General features: G+C 38.4%; 1 protein-coding gene across 2 annotated transcripts in view; it reads left to right on the top strand.

The window, feature by feature from the left end:
* The first annotated feature begins 5,125 nt into the window (after positions 1–5,125).
* Positions 5,126–22,101, top strand: part of glra3 (glycine receptor, alpha 3) — a 59,811-nt gene continuing 42,835 nt past the window's right edge. For both annotated transcript variants that reach the window (XM_067498670.1, XM_067498671.1), the window contains exon 1: positions 5,126–5,711. In XM_067498670.1, coding sequence (XP_067354771.1) covers positions 5,647–5,711 — 65 coding nt within the window. In that variant the 5' untranslated portion in view covers positions 5,126–5,646. The remainder of the gene's footprint in view (positions 5,712–22,101) is intronic.

The following is a 22,101-nucleotide window of genomic DNA, read 5'->3' as shown; positions in this document are numbered from 1 at the left end:
TTATTTTAATGTGATTTTATGCTGCACTCAAACTAATAATAAGATAACTGAAATGTGATCTGCTCATATGTTACTCATAGATCACTGATTACCCTGATTCAAATGTATCATGCAGATGAGATAAAGCCTCGTCTCTGTGTATGATTTATGGCACTGTTTTCATTAAAGTGTCACACTGTCCACATTTCATTACATTACAGCTAACAAAGAGGTCTGTGTTAAATTCTGATCTTTTTTTGAAGAAATGCTGACTTTCTCTCACAGCAGCCTGTCCTATGTGTAGTGTTGTTTTCTTGCTTTTAAACGTGTCTTTTTCTGGGGGGTCCTACACAAGCTGATCTGAGTTTAAAGTCCACTGAAATTGTTCCTCTGACTAACTCTTGGTGGTGAGAGTTGTTAAGTTACTGCTGTGTAAAATACACCACAATATCAGTGCAACAAATTTGAAACACTCAGACTGCACATCTTGCATCTTGGATTTGAAAGTCAGTGTTGGTGAGGGTCTTAAGACTTTTTGGCTAAAAAAAATCTAACTTCAGGCGCAATCCTGTTAGAATTTCTTATCAGGAACTTATAAATCCTGACTCCCCAGTTTAAATGTAAACACTTTTCTTATAGCACCTTGCTTTGATGTTTTCTCTCTGCTGCCTTGTAAGTCACTCGTAAGTCGCTTTGGATTAAACGTCTGCTTAATGACTAAATGTAAATTTAAATGAAATGCACCATCACATCAACTTTCGACACAGGACTGCGACTATGATTCCATGATGTTTTCAGTAGCCTAACAGATGAGCACATTGGAAATATTTTCTGACCAAATTCATTCAAATTCATCATTGTAGATAAAGTAAGTAATCTGTAAATATAAATCTTTGCTGTTAACATGTGTAGCCTCATTATTTTAGAATTTAATTGATATGGTTTACTTTTAGAGTGAGTGGGAAAACCTGGACATGGGAACAAGGTAAAATCAAATATCAAAATGCACAGAATGTATTGGCCTGCCACTGCCCTTTGTTTACTGTCTTTACTGATATTTTTTGTGACAGTGTATTGTGTGAAAATGGCAACAGGAAAAGGGCACAGCAAAAAAAATAAATAAATAAAAGTGGAGGTCTGGCACCCTCTGACTTCACCCCTGCAGAGGAGCTGGCTATCTACCAGGATACTGACCGACCAGTGATGGAGGGCAGCTGTGTGATAATGCATGATGTGAATCCCAGCTGTTGCCAGGCTTCAGCAATAGTTATATTAGTGCCAAATGATGTATGTTTTATATTTGACTGTATTTCAGTCATGTATTTACGTAGCTAATTTTCTTTTCACCTTCTTCAGTTGGTGGAGGATGTGGTGCAGCAGTTTCCAAGACATCAAACTGAGTTTTGGAGGCCATCTGTAAGTAGTTCTGAGGTCTTGTCCCACAGAGCCTGTTTGTTTGTTAAATTTGGCATTTTATTAATTCCATTTGCTCCTGTTAGTGTAAGATAAATTTATATTGATGTTGAATTTAGCAAAAATACTTTTGTCAGGGCAGTGCAATAAAATTAACTCCAACTGAAATCCCTTACCGTAGATGGTGATCCCTCAGCTGCTGCTTCATGCAGTTTAAAAAAAGGAGAAAAAAAGTGAGTTGTTTTTCTTTAATGTACTTACCAATAATCAGTACTTGTTGGGTACTCATGGTGTACACTCCCTGTGATATAGATACAAATCAAAAACAGGAAGTATTGTAAGAAATGCATTATCAAGTTGTAAAGCACCTAAAACTGGAAAAGTAAATTGAATAGTCATGCTCAGATCCAGGCCATTTCCTTCTACATGTCTCACAGACAGGAAGTATGGCTAATGTTATGTGCATTTGTATCAGAGCCTGTTTGGGCTATGTAGGCCTACCTGAACATTTATACTGGACAACCAGGGTTTCCTCTGTTTTTTGTTTATATTGTGTATTGTGTACTGTATTGTTTTTGTATTACGTTTAGGTGTACTGATGATGACATGTGCCTTTAATGGTTGTTGTCCAGTTGTCAGTTAAACAAAGCATAGCAAAGGTTTTGTTACAAGAGAGTTCAGTTCAGCTCAGCTCAGCTATTGAAAGAAACAGACGTGGTCTACAAGAGAGATGGTAACTGGAGCAAAGGAACTGACTACCAGGTAACAGGGATCGCAACAAGGTAGAAGTGAAAGGTTGGAACCAAGAGCAACAAGGCGAGGGGGGTTCGGCAAGTAGAATGAGCTTTATTTGAGTTTATCAGTAAGACAAGGAACAACAACTAACAAAACTTGCTCATATAACGGAGGACAAACAGGCACAAACTCAGAGGGAAAAGTACTAAACTAGAAAACAAGGAATTAACTCGGAATGAGGCACTACGAATTTAACAAGGGTGGAATAGGAGATAAACATAGAAGAAATAGGTGGTAACTAAAAACTAGAGACAATGACACTAACAATCAAACCATTAAACTAAAACACTGAAACCTAAACATAAGAAGAAGGGCAGGGCAAGAAAAATCTAAACAAGAACTAAAACAATGACCCCGAGAAAATAACAGAACACTCGAAAACGAGATATCAACCATCAACCATCAAATTACACAAGAAAACAAGTAGTACTCTCACCCGACAAAACCCACACACACAGGAAGCTGGTCCATAGGGGATGGCAAGAGGCCGGCGACGAAGGCTCAAGCCCTCCGGGGTACAGGCAGGAGGCAGGCGAGCAAACAAGGAATTAACTTGGCAACGACGGCTGGAACCCAGCAATGGAGGGTCGGGAGCTGGACCTGAAGGGACGTCGGCCAACCCGGAGGCAGGAACAGGATCTGAACCAGGCCGGACCTCGGCCGAACCAGAGCCAGGAACAGGGTCAGGAACAGGAACAGGATCTGATTTTGATATTTTTATGCAGGAGAAAGATCAGTAATTAGCACATGAATCACAGTAGGGTATGAATGTAAATGCAAAGGCAGCACATATACTAGGAGACAATAAACGCTTGACTGCAGGAAGAGGTGACAGGAAATGTTAAAACTTTCACAGAGCTGCTCTGTAAAACTCAGAACCTAATGTCTAATTCATATGTTGCACGTTAGATTAGGTCGAGGCAAACCTGACAGTGATGCAAAGAGCAGCCATCTCTAATGCTCCCGTTGTGGTGCAAGCTCACACTTTGACTGCCTGACAGCAGGTCGAACTGTTCCTGTGCCAGATTAATGACATGCCCAGGGAGTCAGACATTTTTCTACTACTAAACTCTTTCCTTAGTGCTGTGGTTTAGCTGCTCTAAAATTTCTATAATGCACAGTGGTAGGGTCAACTGCTGCAGGTAGCACTGGTAATCCTGTCAACCCAACTCATTAGCTTATCTGAACAAGCCTTACTGCAATCAGGTTTATTCTGTGCGACTGTGTTTTCCATGACACCTTTGTATAGGAGCTCCCCTTAGAAGCAGATGATGGAATTTGCTGTGACAAATGGTGAAAGCCTGCTTTCCATTTTAATCCACCCTTCCAATTTGTACTTTTTCCTTTCCACTTTTATGTCATTTGTGCATTCAGTACATTCAGTATGTAAAAAACATTCATATTTGTCCAAAATCCCTGGGAATCACTGGGAAGCTGTTATGCTTCTAATGGACAACTAAGATGGATGCATTTTCGGGGTGCAGGACAGGCCTGGCAGAGCTTCAGCTGTGAGGCCCAGCTTTATCTTACAGCCTTATCAGTAACAGTTAAAAATGATATATTTATTATATATAATTTATATTTTATAATTTATCATTTTAAGCCCTATAAAATAATACTATTTCTAAAACATTTTGTCGCAAATTCTAGCTCTTTTCCATCCTCTGTAAAATAATTCTACTTTGGTCTTTTCGTTCATGATTTTGCTGTTGTTGTCTCTCCAAATAACACAAACACATTGTCTGTCAGCACAATATTCAATGTCAGTGTACAGTGATTATGTGTCTATTGAATGATATGTTTGACTGATGTTTGACTAAGCCCTTTGAATGGGATAAATAAAGTGATTTGAATTCAATTCAATGAGAATTGTGAATTTTAAATTTGTTTTTGAAAGTTTGGTGTCTATTTTTATAATTTTGTCTCTTAATAGTTTAGTATTAGTCATAATATATAATAGTCATTTTGTCTCTTTGTAATTGCATCTGTTTTGGTCACATGAATTTTGTAAATAGATTTATAGTTTATAGATGAATAGTTCTAAAATATTTTTGTTTGTTTTGCATGTTTTGTGATACATTTTTGTTTTTCTAACTGAGCTCTTTCAAACAAGAAATATTAATAGCTTCAGAGGCTCTGGTCCATGGGCCCCTGACCCCCCCCAAAAAAAGTCAGGAGTATTGCTGGGCAGTATTTTAAACTAAGATTAGCCCCCAAATCACCGCACTGGTTTCTCCATTGCTGTCACCCTTCCAAACACATAAAAATGTACACACAAAAATAACAGTTTGTCAAGGAAAATAACAAAACTAGTAGCTAAAGTGTAGAAGCCCTACCTCCTGGGTCATTGTAAATTTAAAAAAACATGAAGTACATAGGTAAAGCGGAACCAACATATCATGTCTGTACCAGATATTTATTTTCCTTCATATTTGCTGTAGTTTAGTGCATGCAGACCATCACACTGCAAAACCACCTACATATTTCTGGGAAAAACTTATAATTTTAAAACATTTATTTTGTAGAGGAATTATTTATTGTAAATTAAATAATGATGTGCAGAAAAACAGCAAAGCAAAAAAAAAAAAGATCAGATGGCCCTTCAAGGCCTGAAAACACTGTCTGATACACTGCAAAGCAACAAAACAGAAACAATAGGTGCTTTGAAATGTCAAATGAACAACTCAGTGTAAATTTATTACTTACTGGTACTGGCATTAATTGATCAATTATGTGAAAAAAGCAACAGGCAATAAAGCAAAACGTTTGAAAACAATTCCTCTTGGTGCTCTTGTGTGAATGCAAACTTTAATCAACATCTTTGCTCCACTTGAGCCACATATGGCAAACTGTCATCACAGGCTACTTTCCAGCCACATGATGCACTGTGATTCTGCCCGACGGAGCAGAATGGCCGAGAGAGTGGAGGACAGATGGAGAAAGAACCAGAGAAAAAAGGGGCAAGCAAAATGAAGAGGGACGCAGGATGCACAGCTATTTAGAGGCGCGCAGACCCAACGAGGAGACCGTGTAATAATGCATGGGTGGCTGCTGGACTTGATCCGGCTCTGGGTTTCTAAATTCAGATGCGATTCAGCTAGGAAAAAAAAAATCCCCATGTTGAAGAGGACAGGCGGCGCGGCCTGTCAATCATGTCGAGAGTGGGGGGCGGGACTCTCTGCCCCAGAGCAGTTGGAACAGCTGTCGCGTGCGTGTTCACCTTTTCTCATTTCACTGATTTAGTCCGTGTGTGCGGCTTCGCTCGCTGTTGCTTTCCGTCCTAGTAATGGAAATGGAGCGAACGACCTGAGTTCCTGGAGTCTTCCTGTTGCTACAGTATGTTTGTGACTTGCTCACCGCCTGTTGTTTGATCACCGCTGGAGCACGAGCGCTGTTCGCGGTGCTGAAAGCAGCGGGAGGCGCGAGGAGAGCAGAGGTTCCGAGCCTCTGGAGTGAGCCATGGGGAGGAAGGAGCTCTCTGTGGCGGGCTTTCTGCTCGCCTGGAAATTAGTGCTGCTACTCAGGTAAGACATCTCATCTCCATTTTCAAGACTGTTTCCCTATGTGCTAACTTTACAGATTAAAAAACAAGGAGAAAAAGATGGTGGGCGCAAAAAAACAAAACAAGGAGTGTTTCACGTTGCACTTTAGGCTACACTTATGCCCAAGTCACAAGACATTAAAGGGACCTGCTTTTTATAATAAAATAAAAATACATGCAGCGTATAATTTCTTTGTATGGCAAGACACTTTCTTTCTTTTGAAACAAAAATGTATATGCTAATGTCAGTGTTCATTTCGGATACCAGGGACCAGCTGTATCATGGGGAAGTGCAGAGACATGTTGGGGAGGAAAATGTTGTTTCCAAAATAACATACAGCCACAAACACTGTTGGCCATTGTGCTAAATAAAAAATAAAGTAAATGTAAGTGAAATTAGAATAAAGATAGAAATGGACTAATAAATAAATAAAAATCAATATAGCGCAAATAATTAGAAAATATGTCTAATATAATAATTGTATACTTTGGTGTTTAAAAGGCTGTATTTTTAACCTTTTTGTTATACATTTATTATATATACATATATTTCATTTATTAGTAACCCAATTATTTACGCCCAAACAATGGTATATCTGTTAGGTTTAATTTCAAATATTTTATTTAGCTTTTTATTGGTAAATTTCCATATTTTATATATGAATTATCATCTTAAGCTGCCCCTGCAGAACATGTTTTCTTATATCATATACATATAAGCTGATACGTCATCAGATTTCAATTTAATCTAAAACTGATACCAGCCAAAAATGTAATTTTCTTCAGCATTATATTTGTAAATCTATAAATTAGTACTTAAAATAAGTACTTATGTGTCAATTTTGTTTTGTTAGCTCTTGGCTTGTTGGTCCTCTTAAATGTGTGGTGTCAATCAAAATAAATATACATACAATACATATTTTATCAATATGTATTGACATTGCATTGTATAAACAGTTCGCTATCCACAGCTGCTGCTGCTGATAATACACAGCTAATAGTATATTGTATTTCATTACAAAAAGTGAAAATGTGATGCAAGACTGGGGAAATTTCCCCACAAATCTCAAAAGGCAGCTCCAACTTGGCACTTCATTTGAAGCCTATTGGTAAGCAAATTCATTTAGTAACTGATCCAAAGCCACTTACAAGTGAGGTGTATACACTACGCCAAGGGCAATTTGGGGTTAAGAGTCTTGCGCAGGACACACTGACATATTGTCAGGAGGAACTGTGTTGAACTACTGACCTTGTGGTTCACGGATGACTGCTTTACCAACTGTACAAATTTAGCTGTATTTTATATTTGTGCAAAATTGTATTTGTGGGTTTGTCTTGTCGTGTGGTTAAAAAATGTTTTCTCACATCTAAAAAGCTTCAGATCAAAAACCAAGCAATAAAAGACAAACAGTGATTTCGCACTGTACTTAAACTCTAGTCACCTGTGGGAGAGTCCTCTGCCTTGTTGACCTGTCAATACAGTGGCGCACTCACCTCCTGGCAAACCTTTTTGTGGCTAAACACTAGATGACTGATTGTTTGCTACAGCTGCTACATATAACCTCACAATCATACATTTATGTTGATATTTTTTCCCTCCTTGTACAAATGACCTACATAATCATATTTCACAGGAAGACAGTCTCTGACTCCGAAACCACCAGGTTACCTTGGCCTAAAATAACAGTCAAGCATTCACAAATAAATTAGAATGAACCACATAGATATTAATCCACACAGACCAAATTGTTTTTATTAAGGACAGATACTATTTGACTAATGTGTTCCTTTAATTCAATCTTATAAACACATCATATTCAAAGAATCACTTTAAAAGGAAACTAAACACCAGTGTCTTTGTATTACTGTTGCTGAACTTCTTTGAGCTGCCTACAGAAATCCCTGTATTGCAGGAATACAGTATAAACAAGGAATCTCACTTCCTTACCAGTCTATATTCTCACAACTTTTAAAGAGGAAGAATGGAAATATCCATTATGTAGAAACCATAAGAAACTTTGTGGCCTAGCTCAACAATGTCTTAGATTTTACGGTGTATTAAATCATCTTCATGCTTCAAATGGGTACCACAGAATTAAAGAAAATATATAAACATCAGAGCTTGCCTTTCTTACCTACTCACTTAAATACCATATATGTTTATATACATAACATTTTAAAAATGAACCCTTATGCTTTAAGTTCATTAAAAAGAAGAGGAACATGGAACTTGTATTTTAAGAAGGCCCACTTTTACACTGTTACAAACAATGATAAAGTAGATGAATATTATAACAGCTTCCTAAAAGACCTGAATGCTACCAAAAGGGAAGGAAATCTGAAACTTCAATGTAAAAAGGGCAACTAATCTTCCAATAATATAATCTCCTTTATGCAGTCTCCTTTATTTATTTCCATTTATTGCATTAAGATCTTGTGCTAACGATGGGGGAGTCAGAAGAATGTGTAAAGCCTTCTCCAGCACATCCCAAAAATTCTAAATGAGGTTAAGGACTAAAATATGTGGTGGCCAATCTATAAAAACGATGCCCCTAAACTCTTTCCCAGTTTCATCCCTATGATTTCACATAACATTGCTGAAACTAGATCTGAAAAACAGAAGCAACTCCAGATCACAACACTGCCTCTACAGGCTTCTACAGTAGGCACCAGGCATAATCACTTCATCTGCCTCTCTTGTTAGCATGATGCACCCATCACTCTGGAACATGGTTAATCTTGGAGTCATCAGACCACTTTATCTTTTTCCATTGCTCTAGATGCTTCCGAGAAAACATGCCAAAAGGGGTTTTCTACTCAGCTGTTTCTAATGTTTTGGCCACCCTTTTTAAAATGAATGAGGTGCCCTCTTTTTATAATGCACTCCAGTTAGACTCCACTAACCACTTCAACCTCAATAATTAACAGAGTAGAATTATCACCTCTCTGACAGTTTTATCTTAAAAACTGAGAAATTATAACTGTTTAAAAGAAGAATTCATGGCAGGGCTGCTGTATTGGATTGCATTAGATTGTACAGGTGTACCCAATAAATTGGCCAGTGAGTGTGTATGTGCAAGGGAAATAAAGTAGATACAGGTTTCATACATCAAAGGTTACATTTATTTCAATATCTGTATTCTTGTTCTTATTTTTGCTATGATGGGGTTGCCATCATAGTAGTTTGGGTGTGTTGAAAGTGTCCAAAACCCCAACTGGATAATGAATACAGATGTGTGCATGTGCCCATGCACATGTACATGTCTGTCAAAGGGCAAACGATAGATATAAATCGTCTTTGATACACAGTAAGGACTAATGAGAAGATAACAGTCTTTTTATAGGTCAGAAGAGTTCGGCTCAATTTCTTAGATGCTGTTTCAAGGACACCACTTATCATAATGACTACTGAATACTTTTGGTCAGTAAGGAAATAGTAACTGGAGGCTATTTTTTGATTATACGAAATAACGTCTCCTCGATCCTGGAAAGTGACAGTAAGGTACCTTTTGTCACATAATCTGACACTTCAGGCTCATCACATTTTGCTTGGGGACTACTGTTAGGGGTTTGACTCCTAAAATGCAGATCAGTCTACTGATACTAACACTATTTCTTGTTCTGTAATATCTGTTCTCATATCTAGTCTCTCTTTTTTCCACAAGTAGCACACCCTGTATTCATGGGCCAATTCCTGCAAGAATGTTTTTAGTGTTTTCAATTTTGGGTTACTAAAGTAACAAAAAAGTGGTCTCTTAAAAGTTTGAGCCAGCTTTAACATACAACACAGCTGAAAAGAGCAAAGCCACAGTAAATCTTCTTAGAGGGTCATGGCTGGATTCAAAGACAAAATTTAACAGGCTTACAGTCTGCCATTCACTGGGATCTGGACTAGATCTGCCTCCAACTTGTCAATCCTGCTTAATACTCAGTCTTTGTTTCTACTTTGCCTTTTTCAGTTGTTTTTTTAATCACTGTTTGTCATAGATGACTAGCTCATGCATTTGTTTTTAAGTTGGACTACTGTAATTCGCTACTTTCAGGATGCCCCAGTAACTCCCTAAAGAACTTGCAATTAATCCAAAATGCTGCAACAAGAGTGCTGACTGGAACTAGCAAGACAGACCATATTTCACCTGATATTCATCATCATATTTTACTAATAACTTTACTTTAGCAGAAGTTACACCTTTGAGTCATCTTTGTTAAGTTTGAGCTTTTTACACCTATATCTAGGCAGTTACACATTTTTCCTGATAAAGCCTCTTAAGACCCATGCAATTTGAGGTCTAAACGGTCATCTTCAGGTGTCTGAATGCATTGAGGGTTTTAAATCTGGGTTTGGGCTACTAGAGGACAACCAGTTACTCCCAATTCTAAGGGGACTAAAATTGTGTCCTTGTGGAACTAATCTGCAAACACAACCTGGTAGCTCAAAAGGTAGAGCAACAGGGTGTAATATGTATATGTGCTCAATGACAAAGCTTGTTCTCCATTTGTTTAAGCAACAGTGGTTCTGTTTAACGGTCCAAAACATTTGATGCGTCATAAGTGAAAGGTAACGGTTTTTCTATTAGGCTAGACCACCTTTCCCTAAACATAATGCAGCTTAAGCTAGGAGAAGACTCCCTCCCCTCTGTCTCTGCTTTGATACGCTCTGCTTATAGCACTGCAGATAGTGGTGGACATTACAATAAAAGACAATGCTCCACAACTTCCATTTAAGTTGAAATAACTTTATGAAGGGTGGGGGATATTTTAGTGGAAAACCAAGTTCCCTAAGAAATTGTGATCACTGACTTTCAGGGCTATAAAGAGAAAGACCCAGAAAAGGCGCAGACAACAAATGAAAGAAGATGAGCTTTATTATGATCAGTGTGTGGGGGAGATGGAGGGGGCAGCAGAAGGGAATGCTTCGAAGGAGACTGGATACGGGACATAAGGAAGACTAGGGAGGAGAAGACAGATGAGTTATGGTGAAAGCCACACAGTGCACACCAAATGAACAGGTTAGGGTCTCACCTTGAAAAAGCACAGATGGGAGGTGCTACTGGACATTTGGAGTGTGGTGAGGGAGGAGCTGGGATAGGTGGTGTGGGCAGGGGGGAGAAAACTCAGGAGAACCAACAGCGGCTGAATATATCAGGTTAAGCAACTATGAAGAGAAACACAAAGTAACAAAGAAACAGACCGACAAAGAAGAGTCCGCGATAGCAAACATCCACAATAATAAAACTTGAAAATCCAAAACACAAAGTAATGAATGAATAGGAAACAGCACTAAAATAGTCCAATGCAAAACATCCACTTGAGACTTGGTAAAATCCAGACAGCTCTGCATGATTCAAACAGTAGACAGATCAGAGGTTTTAGTCTAAAAAGAAACACTTCAGGCGAAGCAATGACAGAGCAGGCTTCCCCACGGGAGTTTCATGGGTCTGGGGGCCAGATAAAACAAAGAATCCAGGCGTGGCTCGGAATCAAAAGGCAGGCAGGCGAAAGAAAAGTGGGAGGAGAAAACTAAGGCAGGAGGTTACGCATATCAGAAGTAACAAACAGAAAAACAAGAAGAAAATCTGGCAGAGAGCAGCAAGAGAGTGTAGCTTATAAAGAGAGGAGGCACAGGTGAGGCGAGTTGCCGCCAATTAGGCAGAGCCGGGAGGAAGAGAGTGAGACCAGAGCGGAGAGGAGAGATAGGGAAGGTTACCACGGTAACACAGATTCATGTCAGTACCGTGAAAGTTTAGTATATTTTCAAGTCACCATTTATGTTAATTGTCAACATAGCAAACACATTTTGACAGAAAATGTAATTTGGATTTGCAGTTTAGTGGTATAGAAAACAAATGTTTATGAGACATACAGTCCCCTATAAGTATTGGAACAGTGAGGCTAACTCATTTATTTTTGCTGTAGACTGGCAACATTTGGGTTTGACATCAAAAGATAAATGTGAGACAAGAGATCAACATTTCAGGTTTTATTTGTACCACACATTTTAGATAATAGCACCTTTTGTTTGAACCCACACATTTTTCATGCAAACGAACGTATTTGAACATGTGACTGAATGGTGTGTTTTGTTGCCCAGATGTGTCCTATGACATTGATTATTCAAACAATGAATAGCACTAAATGTCTACGCTCAGTTTCAGATTTGGGTTTTGTCGTTTCAGACTGCATTTATAGTTAGAGGTGTAAGCAACATTGAAACTGGAGAGCTGTTTGTGGGTGGACAACAAACAACTGTGCTTAAGAGAGCTGAGAAGAGATGGAAAATCAGCCATTGCACAAACATTGGCCATAGCCAGTGCAATCATTTGAAAGCTCCTGAACAAGAAACAAACCACTGGCGAACTAAGTAACATACAGCGAATGAGTAGACCAGGGAAAATAAGAGCAGTTGCTGTAAAGAAAAACCTAAAACAACTGTTAGACACATCAGCAAGAACCTCCAGTGGGCAGCAGTGAAGGTATCACACTCTACTGTTCGCAGAAGACCTCATGAACCAAAGTACAGAGGCTACGCTAGAATATTAAAACTCATCTGCAAGAAGAATAGGAAGGCCAGGCTAAAATTTTAAAAAAGTACAGAGATGAGCATCAAAATTTCTGGGACAAAATTTTTGTAGACTAAGATTAACCAAAGTGATGGAAAGGCTAAAGTTGAGAGAAAGAAAGGATCTCAGACATACAAGCTCATCTGTAAAACACAGTACAATGATAAATGGTCTGCATTTATATGGCATTTTTCTACCTATTGGCACTCAAAGCACTTTACAATGCTTCTTATTCACCCATGCACTCACAATCACATGGGGTAGCTGCTATGCGGCTGGACAGCACTCACTGGGAGCAACTAAGTTGGGGTTGATATGTGACTGGAAGAGCCAGGGTTCCAACCAACAACGGCTGGACTGGTGGACAAGCTTGATGCTGTTACTGCAAACAAAGGATTTACAACTAAATGTCTTATTCACTTTAATTTATTTTAAGTCTATCTGTTCCAATATTTTTGCTCACATGAAAAATTAGTGGGCTCAAACAAAAGGTGCAATCTTTGAAGTTGTGAATCAGATCCAGATGTAAATACCTGGAAACAAAACAAGAAATGTTGATGTCTCATGTTCATCTTTGATGTCAAACACAAATGTTTCAGTCTACAACAAAAATAAAGGAATTCGCCTCACCGATCCAATACTTTTGGAGAGGAGTGTAGTTTTTTCCATGACCAAGTCCCTTTTTCACCGTTACTCAGTTTTGTAAGACAACTAAATGTAGGGAAAGTCCTGCTGATGTCAAACTTCTTACCCAATTTACATTTAACCATTATTGAGGTCACCATGCTCTCAGGAACACCACATTGATACTAAAAAAACTCTTTGACTCATGGGGGTGACTGTGGCCCAGGAGGTAGAGTGGTTGTCCACCAATCTCACAGTTGTTGGTTCAATCCCCGGCTCCTCCTGTCACATGTCGAAGTGTCCTTGACCAAGACACTGAACCCCAACTTAGTTGCTCCTGGTGAGTGTTGGCTAGCTGCATAGCAGCCATTGGTGCATGAATGTGTGTATGATTGTGAGTGTGAATGGGTGAATAAGAAGCAGTGTAAAGCGCTTTGAGTGCCAATAGGTAGAAAAGTGCTATATAAGTGCACACCATGTGCAAAATGACAGTTGTATTCATTATTAATTATTAAATATTATTTATTAAATACACAGCTAAGTGACCAAAAAGTGAAAAATGTGTACTGATTATGTTTCTAGGCTCACTATGTATATTCTGTGCTTGCAGAATGGGTGTGTAGGTGTAGCATTTTCACCGTACATGAAGACAATGGTTCAAGTAATTCTTAATTTATAGTACTTTTGCAGTTATTTCTAGGGTTATCTTTTTGGAAATCCTCCATTCACAATTATGTATGTAAAACAAGGCTTAAAGAGATTCCCTAATACAACTATTGTGTATTGATTCATGGCTATTGTTTTGTGGGTAAAGGTTTGAATCCAGATGCTCACCATGTGTTAAGGGACATGTATAAAATATGTATTTTATATATATATATATATATATATATATATATATATATATATATATATATATATATATATATATATATTGATATATTGATATATATATTGATATATATAAAGCTTATAATAATAGGGATAATAATAACAATAATATGTACAAGGTAGGTGAGATACATAAATAAGCAGATCACTCTGGAGTTATTTGTTTTATTTGAGTTTGTTGGTTTAGCTTGTGAAGTCAGATAACGCTTCTTCACCCCCTGTGTGTAGAGCGGCCTGCGGCTAAAGGTGTGGCTCAGAGCACTCAGGGTGTTGCTGCTATAGAGGGTGAGGCATTGTCCATTATAGCAGTAGATCACTGCAGGGGGATGTGATGCCACTGCTTGTCAAAGTAAATGACGTGCAATTGGGTTTAAAGTTTATTAGAACTTTATTCACTAATCTTATCTTCAGTTTAGAAAGATTTTCTCTTAAAATAGTATTTGTTGAAAGTGTAATGTAAAGTCTTGTTGACAGCTTCTTTATACTTATATACTGATATAATGTGTTATTTCATTTCGAGTTCTTGCCGAATGCAGCATGCACAACCTCAGCAAGACACCTGTCTCTTTAATGTTTTAGTATTTGCCTCTCACTCCTCTCTCTCCTCCTCACTTGTCTGGCTTGAGCTTATATTTTCTGGTCTAATTACAGTGATGGTGAGTTTTGAGTAACTTCTGTACTAAACAGTATACCTGAGATTGTTGGTTTACAGGTTTACTTCCACTTTAGAGCTTTTATTTTGGCATTAGCACTTCTCACCCCTTCTCAATATCTTTAGATTTACCTCCACAATCAACGTTATTGCTTCTACCTGTATTCTTCCCTCTCTATTTAAGCAATTTGTCTCCCTGTTACAATTGCCAGATTGTCTGCTCATATTTACAGTAGTTAATGCTCTGGAAATTCTGATATTGTGTATGAAACCTAATTCAGACTTGCCTCTGCCCGGACTTCATTTGTTAAAACCTTTATTTGTACCTTGGACCTGCGTCACTGCCTCTGCTCCTCTGATCTACGTTGACTTTCCTTGTGACAGACCTCGGCTCTGCTGATCGCACCTCCTACTGCCTCTCCCCTCCGGACACATTTACTCTGTGTTCTCTGGCTTTTGGACTCAGTCCTGTTCTTGAATTGTATCTAGATCAGTGGATTACTATTGTGAGTACTAGGAAGATCAGTGCTTGTGAGACTGTCGGTATATATAGAGAATATCTGTTGTCTGCGTCTTCCCTTGCTCTCACTATTCCTCAGACCCGACCGCAAGACTAAGCCCTGGTACACACTCACTATCGGACATATAACTCTACACCGGCTCGTATCATCTCCCCAGTAGGCTCCAGTTCCTCTTGGTATACATTATTGAATATTACAAAGACCTGGCACTCTCTCGTTTTCCCAGATCCTCCGTTGAGCGTTCTCCTCTTGAAGCCCTTCCTTGCACCTAATTCATTAATAAATCACTGAAAACTTTATCTGGAGCTATGTTTTTTAAAACTGGGTCAAGCTATTGTCTCTCTCTCTCTCTCATTCTCTCTCTCTCTCTCTCTCTTTCACACACACAAACACACACACACACCTACCGACCGTGACAGAGAGATTTCGGTCCAGACCAACTCTCTAAATGCTTCCAAATATTAATTTTTTTCCCTGATATTCCATGACTGACACCAATATTAAAAATCTGGATAAATATGTGGTAAAAAAATTAAAACAATTATCTGTCCCAGGTTAAAGGGATGTAACAATGCTTAAGTGTCGCTCGGACACTCTTTTCACCAGTTAGTCCTGGTGAGTTTACTGACTTTCTAGTGATCAAGGATGCCCTTGGGTGACTGAGTTGTTGGAAGGTAGAGAGGTCATCCACCAATCACACAGTAACTGGTTCGATTCCAGGCTTCTCTGGTCAAAGTGCCCTTGAGGAAAAAACTGAACCCCAACTTAGTTGCTCCTGGTTAGTGTTGGCCAGCTGCATAGCAGCTCCCTCATCGGTGAGATTGTGAGTGCAAATAGGTGAATAAGAAGCAGTGTAAAGTGCTTTGAGTGCCAACAGGTAAAAAAGCTATATATAAGTGCAGACCGTTTACCATTTATCTTGTTATCTGGATGTCCCAGTTTATGGCTCTGCCAGTGAAATGTCATCAATTTAACAACTTTACAATACCAAGTTAATTTAAATGAGTTTTTTTTCCCAAACGTCATCCCTAATAATAATCATTTAAAAAAAAGGTATACTCTAGGATGCATACTCTCAACATACTGTAACATGTCATGAAGGTTTATGTCAGCCTGAGGAGGATGTTACAAAAAGCAGGAAAGATTGGTCCAGAGGAACTGCATTTTTTTTAAATCTCATACATTGAGTGCCTCAGTGCACACTTATCTTTAAGTTAATGCAATATTAATTCAACATTTTAAAGATTTTGGCATTTAGCAGGTCAACAATCCAGTTAAGATTTTGCACAGTAAAAACACAAGTTTTTAGGCTTTAAGATCCACTTTTGCACCTAAGTCAAACATATTATTAGACATTTTAAACAGTACTGTTTAAAATCAGGTGCTGTAAGCTCAGAGCTACATATGCTGCTAATAATTCCATTGCCATTAAAAGCCACATTACATTTACATTCACATTTATTCATTTACCAGACGCTTTTATCCAAAGCGACTAACACTTAAGGTACAAGGCAGCATAAAATTAAGTCAAGGAGAAAGACATCACAATAAAGTCCTATCAGAAAAGTGTTTACATTTCACGTGATGCAAGTGCAAAATAGAACAGAACGGAAGTTTTTTTTATATATAGATTTAAGCAGTTTTATTGGGAGTGAGTTTCCACCATCTTGTTCCACCATTGTGGGATCATTGCGCAGAAGAGTTTTGCTTGGTGTCTTCTGTGCGGTGCTGGGACCACCAGACGTCGTTCGTTGACATTGAGAGTAGGTTTACACTGAATCTCAATTAGCTTGCTGAATGAATACAGATGTGTGTAATGTCTGTACAGACACTCATTTAAAAGGACAGAGTGATTTCTCTGTCCTGACCTCTCACATACCTTGCAATGCAATTCAATACTGTTTGAACAGTGTAGCATGTTAATGTATGGACAGCACAAGAATGTATTTGTTTTTTCAGACTTTGGCCTTTTTTACTGATTACCCAGAATAATAAATCAACATGCTTAATGTAGACAAGGTGAATAGTACATTTCATTTATTTCAACGTAGTGCTCATATACGTAGTTTGTCCCTGCACTCTCATACGACCGAAAGAAGCATTTGTTGAAATCGTGCCACCATGGCAGTTAACTAAAATGACCAAATAGTAGTTGTTTGTCCAGATTCATATTCTAATTTGTTCATCATGGAGTCTAAGTGAAAGTTTGTGCCAAAAAAAAAGAAAGGTACTTCTAAATATAACATTGACGAGAATGGCATGGATATAGGGTCCACAGTGACTTTGACCTTTTAATCACCAAAATGGCATCAGTTCATCCTTGAGTCTTGGTGGATGCTTAACCAATTTTAATTTATTTATTTTTTTCATTTCAGCTTATCCCTCGAGTTCAGGTTGGCCACATCAGATCATTGTCCACATGTTGATTTGTTTTTACACTGCTAGAAAATCAGTTACAAAGAAATGTTTAAAACCAGATACACCATCAATAGAAGACTAATAAGTTTTCTATGCATTTTTCATAATGAAAAGAATCACCTTCTCCATGAGGGCCCAACAATTCAAGTTAAAAGAAACCTGGAATGAGTGGATGAAGTAAATTTCCCATGGACACCCTTCCTTTGTTTAGTTTGCTCCATCCACATAGTTTTACTATTATTATTTTAATTGCCTCTTTATTAATAGTATTTTGTTGAGGCATTACTGTGATCTTGTGTTCACAATAATGGGATAGACTAAATGGGCAGATGTGAGGTCAAAATGTAACTACTTAATCCTTGATTGCTATCGATGTTTGTGCATAGTTTAAATTACCTAATTTTTGTTTGTATCATGAGCTTTCACCTATGACTCCAAAATCTAATAATTTCCCCTCACAAAGGCTGCAGGACCTGAGGGAGTCAGCCCCACGGTACTGAAAACCTGTGCCCCACAGTTATATGGTGTCCTTCAGTACATCTTTAACTTGAGCTTGCAGCTGGAGAGGATGCCTGTGGGATGGAAAACATTGTTAGTAGAAGCGATCTTACTCGTGTCTGATGCTCCAGCAAGTACTTTGTACTTGTAAGATCGTTGTATGGCGAACATTGAACATTTATTGTATTTGGTTCTCAACTTAATCAATGACGGACTAATTGTAAATACAAGTTTAAGAACAGTAATCTCACAAACACGTTCACAGACAGTTTCATCAAACAAGCTTCTCAAAGTATGGCTAAACCCACAGACACCGTTTCTGAAAGTATGGCTGAACCCCCAGGACTTGGTAAAAAACTGTGCCTCCACAGCTACACATAGAACCTTTCACTTCTACCTTGTTGGGGTCCCCACTACCTTGTAGTTAGTTCCTTTGCTCCAGTTATCGTGTTACATCTGCACCCTTCAGTAACTGAGCCGAACGGAACCATCTTGTAACAAAACCTTTTCTATGCATTGTTTCCTTGACAACTGGACAATAAATGTAAAAGGTAAACAACAAACGCAAGCGTCAATGGCAACATCAAAGCCATATGATGTCACTAATGACATCTTTAGTACGCTTAAACATAACAATGCACAATATAGTACAGTACACAATACACAGCACAAACAAAAAACAGAGGAAACCCTGATTTATTAACAAAAATAAAATCAAAAAAGAGAGAAAAAAAAGTGTTTTCATCTCAGAGTAGGGTCAAGTGTCTATAACCCTCAAAATTGAAATATTTACACCAGTTGTCTCATCATGACTAAAGTTCACTTACCAAATCAGTGTAACTAAAATAAAGTGATGCAAAGATTAGCTTAAATATGAATTTAAGTCCACCAATGATAGTAAGCTTTCTTCACAAAAGGAAAAAAATCATCAGCAGAATACATCATCAAACAACTTCCAGTGAAAACTGGGTTGTGTGCATTCTCTTGGTAGTTGTGGCTTATGCATTGTCTAGTTGGAATCACTGTGATCATGTCGTGATCTAAATTCCCCAGGAGCAATAAAAAAAAAAAACTTGTCTGATGTCTTTATGTTTATGCTTCAAAGCGCCATCATTCCTTATCACTGTCACCACACTGAGGAGGTGATCATCTGTTTGTACTTGCATAGGCCAGTCTTCCTGTTTGCATATGAAATCTCCCAAGAGAAATACCCTACAACTGTGGTACATTATGCAGTAATACATTATGCAGTTTTGAATCTGGCCAGGCAGACTGCCCTGTGTTTGAGGTAACAGTCACAGGGCCTGCGGCAGATGATTACATATTTCAGTTCTAGAGAGCAGTGCTTGGACATTACAGTTATGCACTAGCTGATGACTCTTTTCTGCCTCCACTATCAGCCACACAGAAGCATTTAAACCAGGGGTGCCCACATTTTTTTGGCGTGTGAGCTACTTATAAAATGACCAAGTCAAAATGATCTACCAACTATAAAAATACAACATATATTTATTTATGAATATATTGAGAATTCTTTATATGCACAATATATGTTGGTGTAGCTTGCATAACTGCATGAACCCATATTGCACAATACAACTCCGTAATTTTTTTTGTCATTACCTTACTCTGGTGACTTGCACTGGATAGAATTAACCAGGGATGCATAGTCTGGAGGCTATCTCGCTAGCTTGCTAGAGATTTGCAGCACTTGGCGCCCATATGTTAGAAAAACTCAGATGTCTGGCTGCCCTGTATGTCAGTCAAGTGACAAATTTCAAAGTGAGGAAGGGTGATGGGCTGACGTCTACTTTGTTAATTCCATGCGATCTTTGCAACTACCGTTGCGATCGACCGGTAGATCGCGAATGATGTATTAGGCACCCCTGATTTAAACTGAGCCACTGTTAAGTTATGTGTGTTACGTTTTCTTTTTGAAATGTACATGAACTTTAATATCCGTAGCTTTATTACAGTCAGATGTCATCAGTAACCAGTTTAGCAACTTGGAATGTGTAATATCAGTGGCAAATGTATGTATGGCTACCTTATTTTTGTGAGACTTTGGTAATAGCTCATAAAGGAAATATGTTTTCTATGTAGACTTGTTCCAAAGACTAAGCTTAAGGTAGAAAAGTAAAGTAAGAGTACAAAGTAAAAAAAAAAAAAGTAACACTGTATATACATATACATAAATGTAAATTATGGCAGCAAAATATGCCAGTATGAGGGCCAACAGATTTTTAGTCATGTTTACTTCCCTGTTCAAATTTTACTGAGTAATTATTGCATGCTTGTTGCCTCTCTGGTAAAAAAGAAAAAAAAAAGAAAAAGCACTTACGTAATTGCAGGGATGAACTAAGGTCTCCTCGGCACTATCAGAATGGCCAGATGCAAAAGGCCTCTTCTCTCTGTCTCTTTGTGTCGGCTTCACAGGGATGCTTTGTTGCATAATCAGAGAGTTAGTTATAAATAATTCTGTCAGCACTTGAAACAAAACCACTCCCAGACATGGGATGGGCTTTTTAGCAGAGCTTAGTTGCAGAGAGCAGGTGATATCTTGTTTGTATGTTCAGATGAATGCTGATGTTGAATCCACTGGGATTTGTGAGTCTGACTGATATTATTGCGGTTAAGAGTCAAGAAATTGTTTTTCTTTAATCTGCAGCATTGAATGAAAGATGACAGCAAATATCATCTAAACCCGAGTGTCCAAATCCAGCATTACAGTGTCTTGGTCCACATCCAGCACTGTCAGTGTCTTGGTTTTGACCTTTCCCCTTCACTCAACTCTACCTGTTGAATGTTCTATGTAAACATATCCTAGGTCTACTATCAGTTCTGTTCAGTTCATGCCAATTACAAGTGATTAGTGGAATAAAGTGATCAGTTCGGGTCATTGGGCATGTTCAAACTCAAAAACAAAAACATTAGAAACAACATAAGTGCATAGTATGCAGTAATAGTGGACTGCAATATAATAATAATAATAATAATAATAATAATAAATAGAGGATATACAGCTGTGCAATCTAATACAGCATCATATGTAAGAGGAGGTGGGGCGGCAGTAGCACAGTTGGTAGAGTGGCTGCCTACAGACCATAGGTCCACGTCCAAATGTCCCTGGGCAAGACACTGAACCCCTAACAGCCCATTTCTCCCCAGCCGTGCAGTGGCAGCTTTAGGCCCAGCAGAAATTGGAGAGGGTTGCATCAGGAAGTGCATCCAGCGTAAAAACTGTGTCAAATCAACATGTGGAGAAAATGATCCGCTATCGCGACCCTGAACGTGCGGGATAAGCTGGAAAAGGACAAAAAAAAAAGTAAGAGGACGTGGCTTCTGAAGCTATGTTACAAATGCAGCTGGAAAACTCAGATCTGTGTAAAAGATGCAAACCCATAGAAACAACTAAACTTGTCCTGTTGCAATGAACTATATTATTATATATATGAAATTTCCATGTCACATTAAAGTAACATTTTAACACAGACAAACTAAGTGAAGAGGTATAATTAATCATTACCGTAAACATAAATCTGCCCCCCACCCCAAAAGAAAATGGAGAACTCGATGCAAGGGAGGTTTTTTAACACAAAGATGCATTACCAATAACAGAAGGGGGGAAACAAAGCTGACCCATTCAGGTTTGTTTAGGACAATGGGCAGCTATGACAAAATAAGAAATGACCTAGAACAGTGGAAACTGTCTTTTCTGTATGTAGCATTCAGCTAGAGGGTTCTGAACAAGAGCGTCCCTTTTCTTTCTCATAAATATAGAGAGAAGGTTTTAGTTGTATATTAATGGGCATAACAGACTTTTGTGTTGTGAGTGTTTGCAGCTATTCTCTCGAAGTAGTTAGTGTGTAGGTATTAGTAGCACTGCAATGATTTGTATAACACATGCCATTATGCCATGTGGTGCAATACAACTGGGTTCAATCTTTCTTTTTTTTTCTTTTGGGCTGTTCCCTTTCAAGGGTCGCCACTACGAATCATGTGCCTCCATCTGTCCTCTGCATCCTCTTCTCCCACACCAACTAACTTTATGTCCTCTCTCACTACATCCATAAATCTCCTCTTTGGTCTTCCTCTAGACCTCCTGCCTGGCAGCTCCAAGCATCCTTCTACCGATATATTCACAGTTTCTCCTCTGAACATGTCCAAACCACCTCAATCCGGCCTCTCTGACTTTATCTCCAACACATC

Source organism: Channa argus, chromosome 3 (assembly GCF_033026475.1).
Source record: "Channa argus isolate prfri chromosome 3, Channa argus male v1.0, whole genome shotgun sequence".
NCBI lineage: Eukaryota > Metazoa > Chordata > Actinopteri > Anabantiformes > Channidae > Channa > Channa argus.
Note: the sequence above shows the minus strand (reverse complement) of the source record. Positions and strands in the feature narration are given on the sequence as shown.